General features: G+C 39.0%; 1 protein-coding gene across 1 annotated transcript in view; it reads right to left on the bottom strand.

Annotated features, from left to right (window-relative positions):
- ADAM23 (ADAM metallopeptidase domain 23) overlaps positions 1-11,290 on the bottom strand; it is a 225,903-nt gene that overhangs the window by 106,654 nt on the left and 107,959 nt on the right. Inside the window, exon 4 of the mRNA XM_006889120.1 lies at positions 6,544-6,607. Within this exon, the coding sequence (XP_006889182.1) occupies positions 6,544-6,607 (64 nt within the window). The remainder of the gene's footprint in view (positions 1-6,543; positions 6,608-11,290) is intronic.

Genomic DNA, 11,290 nt, shown 5'->3' with positions numbered 1-11,290 from the left:
TTCTCCAAGGACTGGTCCCTCCTTGCAACATGTCCAAAGTATGTCAGATGAATCATCAGAATCCTTGCCTCCAAGGAGCAGCTTGGTTTAACCCTTTCCAGGATGAACCTGTCTGTTTTCTTAGCAGTCTATGGTATATTCAATACTCTTCTCCAGCACCACAGCTCACAGGCATCAATTCTTCTTTCCTCCCTACTCACTGTAAAGCCCTCTGATACACAGCAAGTGATTGAAAAGACCATGGCCTGTATCAAATGCACCTAAACCAATATAAAATTTTTTAAAGCGGGGAGGAGGGAGATTCTTCTCCAATAGACACTGTAGGAAGACAGCTTTGTTGTTGTACTGGCATCTTCCTGACACCCATAGGGGACAGGGTCGGCAGAACGCTGCCTTGTAAAATGCTCTCTCCTCTGCACCAATTTCCTGCTCCGAGCTAGGGGAGTCATACACACAAAGGCTTACTACATCCCTACCAAAGAGCCTGCATAAGGAGCTTGTGACCAGTGGGGATAAAATAAGGGAAGCACTCCTGGAATACGACTGGACCGTGATAAAGAAGAAAGGGAGGGCTAGACTATGGATCCACAGGGCAGATGTTTGTATCTATTTAGTTCACGTGCATGTCCCCAGCACAGTGACTACTCGCATTAACAGTGACTATTAACAGTGACATTGCAGGTGCTCAGTAAATATTTGTTTAATGAATAATTGGGGGGGGGGAGTCTCTTACTAAGGTAATTTTAAACAAATAACAGAAAATTAATTGGGGGAACACTATAAAACTTAAAAAAACACCCTAATCCACAAAGATTTAAAAAATTATTGACGAGCTTGCTAAAATGGGTCCTAATATTGTCTGGTTAAAAAATCCTGATACAATATTGCTGTTGTTATCGTTAGGTGCATCAAGTTGAGTATGACTCCTGGCAACCCTAAAAACAAAAGACCTGAACCCTGTTCTGTCCTGTGCCATCCTCACTCTTCCTGACACACAAGAGCCCACAAGACAGGAATGAAATATTCCTCTTAAATATTACCTATTTTTCTTTTTAAGATTATAAAATATTTTGGTCTTAATTTTTTTCCCACGTTACTAGATGTGCACAGTAAGTTCTAGAAAACAGGACCCTAGGTGATTTGGTTGTTTTGTGCACATCATATTACAAGACCTCTGTATAAAGCATCTCAAACAAGCTTTGTGTCGTAACAGTGATTGGTGACATGCTGCAAGGGGTCCACTTTGGAGTTTGGTTCTCTATCCCTGACGGAAAGCAGTTTCTCCATATTTAATATAGACCCTTCTCACATTTTCACTAGCCTTGTAGTTTTCAATGGACTTGACCTTTAACTACCTGGAGAAATGTTTCATTGTTTTGAAAGATCATTGATTGTGATTATCAAATGCTGCAACTGCCTAAATTGTGAGCATTCACTGATTATTCCAACTTTGTGGTGTTTTATAACTTTTGCTTCATTTCCAAATCAATACTCCTTTGTCTTTGGCCATTACTAGCATTTGTCTATTTGGGAAACATGATTTACTTCATGATAATATCAGTGAAAGAAATTACATAAAGAAATAAATAAAGCTACTACACTAAAAAGAAAAAAAAAAGGTGCAACACATGAGCCTGGATGTTGCTGCCAATGAGTATATATTGCTATAAGGAAACGTTTTAGAAAGAAAGTGCAGTATATGCATAAGTTAGTAGTACTGAAATTTATTATTATTATCAGGACATATACATTATAGATTATTATGTATTTTGCTCTCACATGCATGCAACTGCAATCACCTTTTTACTACAAACATGAAATATATAATGCTGCTTGTGAAAAGCATTAAGTCTAAAGCTCTGATGACAGATGACACAACCTTGCCTGCCAAAACTGAGGAGAACCTGAAGTGCTACCTGCAGAAGGTCAAGGACTGTGGTCTTCAATATGGATTAAAACTCAACATCAAGAAGAGAAAAATTCTCACCACTGGGCCAACTGACAGCATCATGAAAGATGGAGACGAGACAGAGGTCGATAACAATTACAGCTTGCTTGGCTCCACAATCAAACTCTTGGTACTAGCAGTCAGGAAATCAAAAGACAAATTGCACTGGAAAAATCTGCTGCCAGGAACCTCTCCAGAGTACTGAGAAACAATGATGTCAGCCTAAAGACTAAGGTGTGCCTGATCCAGCCCATAGTCTTCGCAATTCCCTCCTGTGCCTCAGAGAGCTGGCCAATGACTAAGGATGACAGAAGAAGAATTGATGCCTTTGAGTTGTGGTAATGGGGAAGAGTGTTGAACATACCATGGACTACCAAAAAAACAAATAAGTCTGTCTTGGAGAGGATGAAACCAAGTTTCTTCTTGGAAGCTGGGATTTTGAAGCTCCATCTCACATACTTTGGGGACATGGCCAGGAGGGACCTTAGAGAAGGACATCATGCTCAGAAGGGTGGAGGGACAGCACAGGAGAGGAAGACCCCGGATGAGATGGCCTGATATAGTAACTCGGGCAAGGGAGTAGGTGTCTCAGAGTTAATGAGATTGGCTCAGAAGAGGGCAGGGTTCAGACCTTGATGACACATAACAACAACAACAATGCTCTGATCAGAATTTGAATTCACATATATTAAATTGGATGCTGTCTACTTGGGCATTATAAGACACATGAATAAACATAGATGTTGTTACATAAAACACATATTATTACTATTCATTCTTTCACTATCAAGAAGTTAATAAGTTTGAGTGTATGAGTTGCTTGGAGAAAAAGGATCACAAATGAGAAAAAAAGAGTAATGAATACAAAAACCAACCACAATGAACAGAAATGTAAGCAGTTTCTTCAGTCAGAGCTGAAATTCCTTATTTAAAATTTAGTTCTTACTAGTACAGATTTGAAATGTCTTACTAACGACAAAATCTCCTTTTTGGATCCTCAAATGACCTCGAAGGCCAATTAGCTATTCTGCCTCAGAAAAATGGGGGGGGGAGGGGAGGAACCAAACTTGACTGAACTTCTTGGCAAGGAGTTTGGATCAGGTTACTGCAGCCTACAAAGGTGGCCCATTTGCTGAGTCTAAAAGTTCTCCTGCAATCTTCTCCACTCCAGACTCATGATTCAGCATCCGCAGTGCTCCCGGGGCTGGGACTGGCACAGCTGACAGTAGCTTTGGTTTGTACCAATGCCAGAAAACCCCATTGCTGTGCTTGATTTAGCATTTCTGTTCACTTTCCACAGCATCAACTTTTAGGGAGACTCAACAAACCCCAAGATGCCGCCTAAGGCAAGAACTGGCAACAGTTAGGATAGATAGAGGTTTTTAATCTATGTCACCAAATCCAAAGGCTGGAATATACATTAAATTATAAATTGCCTACTGCTAATTGGACAGTTATGAATACAAAAGAATGCCCTGGCCTTTGGGCAGCATTTACAATTAATGGTACCTACAAATATTTGTTGAGATGAAATCTAACCAAAATCCACCATTCTTTCTCCTGCACAGCACACATGAAAGGTGTTCTTTTACGCAACACTAATAAAAATTGTGGGGGGGGGGGAGAGCTATGGCGACCTAGTGGTTAAGGGATTGCACTGTCTACTCAAAAGGCAAGCAGTTAAATTCCTTCAGCTGCTCCAGGAGAGAATTAGGGGCAACCTTCTTCTGTGCGATTTATGGTCATTTCACCGCAAATAAGAATACCTCAGTTAGCAATCTAGAAATAAGTCAAATAATCCCCGCCCACATTGTCTCCCTCTATCTCCTATCCCATATCTGTGTTCTCTGGGGACACTGTTGAGGACTGGTGGTGCTCCTGACTTCCTCAACATCACATTCTTCCTGCAGCTACGGCCTGAGTGGTGGGAATCACTGTATTCCATTCCTACAAATAATCCCTCCCCTGCTTTAATCTAAACCCACTTCTTCCTTATCGATATTCTCTGAAGAGAACAAAAATTAATTCTCAAATGAAGGAGATCAAGCATCCAAGTATCTTTCTATTTTGATAAATGGCATGAGTAGACCTATTAGACCTCTCTATGCCTGAATGACATTGTTTGAAGACAAGAATAAAACTATCCCCTGCAGCAATGAATGAATGGAAATCCAAATTCTCTGTAAATGTTCATTAAAATTATTTTAAAAATAAAATAAAATAAAAAACTATCCCCAAGGTTATTAAACATTAAGAGGGGGATGGTTCCCTAAAGCATCCTTCCCTGCTGTCTGTCTTCTGTGCACCTTCGTACATCATTTGGACTAAAAAGGTGTTCTAACACTACTACAATTCAGATACTGTGTTCTCCTTTATTTCCAACTTTAAGTTACTTTCAGATATGAAACTTTTTACCATTTTTTATAAGACATTGTATGTATGCATGCATAAAGAAAATAATAAATATTTCTTTATTGACCAAATATACAGAATTTTTAGAACTCTAAGAGTTCTAATAGCATTTTTCTCATTAAAATAGTACCTTGTCTATGCATGTAACTGCATTTTGAATGAAGGTTGAGATGTTGTTACTAGGTGCCATCCAGCCAACTACAACTCTCAGTGACCCTACAAACACAAGCTTAGAACTCCGTCCTCTCCTACACCATTCTTGTGACCTCTGCCATGCTCACGCCCATACCTGTACTCACTGGATCAAGCCAACTCTACGGGGCTTTTCCTCTCTTCTCTGCGTTTTTCAGACATCTGAAGAACAACATATCCAAGGTATGTGAGAAAAAGTTTCACCATCCTGGCCTCTAAAAAGTACATTGTATTTTCTCCGAGACAGACTTCCTTGTTCTTTTGGCAGTCCACACAATATTCAACACACTTCTCCAACACCACAATTCAAAAGCATCAATCCTTCTTTGGTCTTCTTTATCCACTGTGAAACTTTCAGATGCTTAGGAATCAACTGAAAATATTATGGCTTGAATCAGGCGCACCATAGTCTTTAAACTGGTATCCTTGCTTTTCAGTGCTTTGCAGCAGTTCTTGACAATAGATTTTTCTTTCCTTTACTGAGATTTTAATGAAAGTTGATAGAGAACATGGATTTCCATTCATTCACTCTTGCATTTTCCTCACTGCTCACCCCTCCCCACCAGTTTCTCTTTTAAAAAAAATTACATTGTTATACAATCCCCCCTCACTCAGTCCACTTTACTATTCAGCTCTTATTCTGGACTGTTGTCATGCAAATAATAACTAATCATATATTCCTTTTAAGCAGTTCTCACTCTCATCTATTTCAATGCAGCGTGCATTATTTATCCCCTCATTTCTTAGTTTCCTCCCAACCCCCATGTCAGTCCTGTTTGATAACAGGGGAATTGTGCAGTATTTGTCCTTTTGTGACTGAAATATTTCACTCAGCCTGTCTTCCAGGGTCACCTATTTGTATAATATTTCATGAGTTCTTTATTTTCCAATGCAGCATAGTATTCCATTGTGTGAATATACCACAGTTTCTCTCTCCATTTGTTTGTTGATGAGCACTTGGGTTCTTTACAACTCTTTGCCATTTTGAACAAAGCTACAATAAACATGGGTGTGCATATATCTGCTTGGGTGGCAGTTCTGGTTTCTTTAGGATAGGATCACCCATTTTTTAGAATATTTCATGAGTTCCTTGTTTTTTGATGTTGCATAGTGTTCCGTCATGTGAATATACCATAGCATCTCTGTCCATCTGTTTGTTGATGGTCACTTGAACTGTTTCCATCTCTTTGCTATTGTGAATAATGCAGCAATAACCATGGGTGTGAATATATCTGCTTGGGTGACAGTTCTGGTTTCTTTAGGGTACATTCCCAGTGGTGGAACTGCTGGGTCAAATGGTATTTCTATTTGCAACTTTTTGAAAAAGCATCATACTGCCTTCCATAATGGTTGCACCATTTTACACTCCCATCAACAGTGAATAAGGCTTCCAATTTCTCCAGAACCTCGCCAGCATTTGTTGTTTGGTGACAGCAGATTCTTCAAACACAACAGGGCTTCTGATTTTTTGACTGCTGTTACCATGGATATTAACTGTGGATCCAAGTAAAATTAAATTCCTGATTCAATCCTTTCTCCATCTATTACAATGTTTCCTTGAAGTATGGTAGTGAGGAGTTTTGTTTTCTTGATGTTTATTTGTAATCCATATCGAAGTCTTCGATCTTCTGCAACAAGTGCTTCAAGTCCTTGTCACTTTCTACATGCAAAGCTGTGTCATCTGTATAACAAAGATTGTTGAGGAGTCTTCCTCCAATTCTAAAATGCCACATTCTTTTTCATATAGTCCAGCTTCTTGAGTTATTTGATCAACACCTAGGTTGAGTAAGTATGGAGAAAGGCCATAGCCCTGAGTCATACCTTTTCTGATTTTAAAATGAACACACCATCCTGATTTTATAACATTCAATGTCCCTTTGTTCTGTCCTGACAACTGCTTCTTGATCTATGTGTTGAGATCGATAACAACATAATGCAGTACACTGAACAGTTTTGATTAAGTATACTTATCCAAACACTGTTAAACATACCTTAGAAAACTGTGGTTTTCCATTTTCATAATGAATCTCCACATAATCAGAAGACAGCAGACCACTACAAAGAAAAGAAAATAGAGTGATTTATGTAAATTTAAATAATCATCTCAGTAAGCAGATGTGAGGGGCAGGTAGAACACAAAAAGCTAAGTCCACGTAGATTGTAAACACTGCCTCACCAAGAGGTTAACCAATATCTATTAACAAATAATCCCTCAGTCTATTAAAAAAAGACACACTCTTGACAATTTACAGGTGAATTCCTTTCACACACTGGACTCACTATTTGGGAGTGAGCATTGCACAGTGATTAAAATGCTTAGATGCTAAAGGTCAGCATTTTTCATCAACCAGTCACTTCTCATAAGAAAGGTATTCTGCTTCTATAAAATTTATAGATTTGGAAACCCTATACAGCAGTTCTACTCTGTCTATAGGGTAGCTATGTCATGCAGCTGAATCTCAACAGCAAAGGGATTAGATTTCATATTGACATTATCATTTAATTGATATGTTAATTCACATGGAACCAAGTCAAATATAGGTAAAAGGAGAAAATGAGTCCTAGAAAAATATCACACTTACGCTCTAAATAAAGGAACCTCATAAAAGATAATCATTAAGGAACAGTATACAAGACAGGAATTTGCAATTTTTTTCTATAAAATGACTGATATTAGATATTTTAGGGATTGTGGGTTACATAATCTCTGTCCCAATCATTTAACATCATGGTAGTGCTGAAGTAGTTACAGTTTTGAAATGAACATGAATGGTGCTATTTCAATAAAACTTTATTTATGGACACTGGAATTAAAATTGTGTATCATTTCCATGTGTCACAAAATGTTCTTCTGGGGTTTTTCCCCCAACAATTTTAAAAAGTGAAACACAGTCATAGCTACAGAACGGCTGATGGCCAGATGCAGTCAGTGAGCTGTATTGAATGCTAGCTACTGGGTTAGAATAAGGTTAAGAACAGAGATTCAGGAGTCAGATGGAGGAGGGATTAAACTCTGCCTCAGTCTCTCTTATCAGTGGTGCAACATTTTAAGAGTTACATTAACACAAGCTTTGCTTATGTAAAATGCACATGAGAACAGTAGGAATCCCAGAACACCAGGGGATTGAAGGGAAACACACATAGGCAAAGCTGAAGAAAAAATTTAGCACTGAGTCAGTGCTCAGCACTGGGCACTGTGGCCCTCACTATGTTTATTTTGATCCAAACACATTTCTCTATCTCTAAGATGGGTGGTAAAACTGGTTAGTGCACTCAGCTGATACCCAAAGGTTAATGCCATGCAGAAAATGCTCCAAAGAAATGCTTGGTGATCTACTTCACTAAAATTCTACATTACATACATGGAGCACAGCTCTCCCCTGACACATACATGGTTAGCATGACTCAGAAGTGACCCAATGGCAACTGGTTAAAGAGCACTGGAATGTTAGGTCATCTGACTTCCTGTGTGGGTTCTGCCCCATCCTACAGACACGATAATGGCTGATAATACACAACGACTGACCACTTACTTGACCCCAGTCAGTCCTAAGGCTGTAACTCAATGACAACCAAAGATTCTACTAGGAATAAGAGGGTGTCACTGACGCCTTCATTTCCTTCTTTGCAAAAGAAAGGGCTGGATCTAAGCAGAAGATTTCTCAGATCCTTTCCTGATAATCTGATTTTCTGTAATTCTGCACAATAGATTTTCCTGTTAGTAACCTTTGGTACTGTTTCTTCAACTGCAGAATGGGCAGAATCAATGCTTCTGCATCATTTGAAGAACTGCAAGGAAGGTCAGAAAGTGACTGACAGCCACTTTACAAAAAGAGCCACTCTGAGTCTCGTATATTCAAAAAGCCAGGTATCCTGGAAGAGCTGAAAGACAACCTTATGATATAGAAATAAACCAGATATAGGTACCTTATACATGTATCCTTACTCAAATTATCAATTCACTTAGTAGTTCAGTGTGTAGCCACTAATGAGTCTATTACTTGAAATGAAATTCTTGTATGTGTATTTATTCTAAGATAAAAATCCAAATAACAAGAAGAATAATGACAGTGATAACTCATTATATTTGGAGATACCCGACAAGATGCAGAAACTTTTTTCATTTCTAGTTAATTAAGTCAGCTACCAGCACTGTGAGCAGACATAAACAAAACTGTTGATGGAAACATTTCTCCGAGGATTGCTTTCCCAGCACCAACAGGTAGAGAGGTTTCACTAACGGCATTCTAATTGCCTCTCTCTACAGATAATTTATTCTTTTCTAAACTCTTCAACTACAGTCACTGGACTATGTCTAAGAGTTGAAAACAGAGTTATTTTAGACCACTACTTTTGCTTGTCTTTACAAAGGTAAATTATAGCATACTAATAATGAATTGCTAAATCTGATAAAGGTCACTTTAATTATCTTATTTGACTCCTTGAAGGGGCCTCTTCCACTCTGGACATAGCTGTTTTCTAGTATTTCTGGCATTTGAAAATATTAAAGAGTGAAAAACAACTACTTTTCTAGGAGACTTTGACAGATCATGAGACAGCCACAATGCCATCTGTCTCATTTCCTCCCACCTCTTATCACATCACTCCATTTCCCAGTCTTATAAATAGCATATGGAGCCCTGGTGTTCTAGTGGGCTCTGTGTTGGCCTGCAAACCTAAATGCTTGTGGTTCAGGATCAACCAGCAGCTCTGCAGAAGAAAGAACTGCAGTCTCTTCCCATAAAAACGGACAGCCTCAGAAAGAGGATTGTCCATGCGTTGGAACCAATTCAAAGGTGGTTTCTAAGTATCACATAGTCCATATATCCATCCTGTCCTATCTGACCACACAATCTCTCCCTTGACACCTTGACTCCTTTCACCTCCTCACGGGTCCCTCAATTCTGACACAATGCCTAGCATGCAGTAGGCGCTCAATCAATACTTGCTACCAGCACCTACTCCATGTCAGTCTTATGCCACATTCCAGAAAGTCACGATGAAGAATGCAACTATGAAACTGAAACCAAGTGAAATTAGTGTAAGTGGATACATTTCTTCATCTCATCCTAAACGGTTATCATTTCTCCCTAGAAGTGAAATTAAGGTCAACCAGATTAACCTGCAGTACAGACAAGAATATATCAAAGAAAAACTGAATAGTTAAGTGTGCAGTGTCGGTGTTCAGACCATCCAGCAGAAAAGGATAGGCAATATAAGCCCCTGTATGCCAATGATGAGCTGTGCAACATTCTCTGCCTGAAGATGCACCCCTTCCTCTCCTCCACCTCTGCCTTCTGTCCTTTCACCAGCAGTATTTTTCTGTTGGCAGCACAATGTTCTGATACACTAATACTGATCCATTTGATAGTCATGACCTCAAGAATATCTTACTTTTAGAGGGTGAAAACAGGCTGCTCCTTGGAGGCAAGGATTCTGAACCTTCATCTTAACATACTTTGGGCATGTTGAAAAGAGGGACCATTCTTTGGAGAGGGTCATTATTTTTGGGAGGTTGGAGGGACAGCACAAGAGAGGAAGACCCTCAATGAGATGGTTCGATTCAGTGATTGGAATCATGGGGGTAGGTGTGTCAGAGACTAGTGAGGTTGGCAGGGTTTAGGGCTCTTGTACATAGTGTCGCTATGAGTGACTCAATGGCATATAACAACAATGTAAAGTAGGGAGTTCTAGTGACCTGGTAGTAAGAAGCTGTGCTGCAACCCTAAAGGCACACGGTTTGAATCCACCAGCTGTTCTGTAGGAGAAGGATGGGCAATCACCTCTCGTGTGATTTACTGCTTCTGAAAACCCACTGGAGGGTCAGCTATGAATCAGTTCCAACTTGATGACACACAATAACAACAACAATGTGAAGTAGTCACATGCACAGCAAAATGGTAGAAGTTCCCTAATGTTTATATTTTCATTGCAGAAAAACTCATTATAGAGAAACCAAGGCTCTTAGTAACTGAAAAAACTCTGTTATTAAAAATCTCAACTGTCTTAAAAAGTTATCCAACATCAAGAATGAGTGGTTTCTAATTTTTTTTCCAGGGAATAATTTGCATTACTTGCTTGAAAGAAAGAACCACCTACTTAAAGGCAACCTGGGCGTAGAAAGGTTGAGAGTGATCTAAAAGGAAAAACTAAACTCTTCAGAATCAGACAATATCAAATACAAGGACACTGGTTACAAAGATGACCACTAGAAAATGTATAAAGGAATCCAACTGCTCTACATGAATTAAAAATCATTTAGTGCATTGCTAAAAACAAACACAACCCCAAAAGGGGGTCACACTATCATTCTCTAGCAGTCTTTGCTAACTTTAAAATCTAAATTTGATGAAAGTATACATTGATTTGAAATCAGGGAGTGAGATACCTCCTACCGTTCTTCTATTCTTAAGGAGTGCTTTGCTTATTCATGGCTTTTTTCCATTCCATACGAAATTGGAGATTGCCTTTTCCATCTCCTTGAAGAATGGGGTTGGTATTTGTATTGGGATTGCATTGAATGTGTAAATTGCTTTTGGTAGTATTGCCATTTTCACAACATTGAGTCTTCCATTAAAAAACAAGGAACTCATGCAATATTATTCAAAATGGTTGACTCTGGAGAACATTATGCTGAGTGAAATATCCTAGTCACAAAAGGACAAATATTACATGATGCCACTGTTGTAGAATGGGACTGTCCTTGGGGTTGGGGAGAGACTGAGTAAGATGGGTTCA

Source organism: Elephantulus edwardii, unplaced genomic scaffold, assembly GCF_000299155.1.
Source record: "Elephantulus edwardii isolate Elephantulus edwardi_28Jun2011 unplaced genomic scaffold, EleEdw1.0 scaffold00075, whole genome shotgun sequence".
In the NCBI taxonomy this organism is placed as follows: Eukaryota; Metazoa; Chordata; class Mammalia; order Macroscelidea; family Macroscelididae; genus Elephantulus; species Elephantulus edwardii.
Note: the sequence above shows the minus strand (reverse complement) of the source record. Positions and strands in the feature narration are given on the sequence as shown.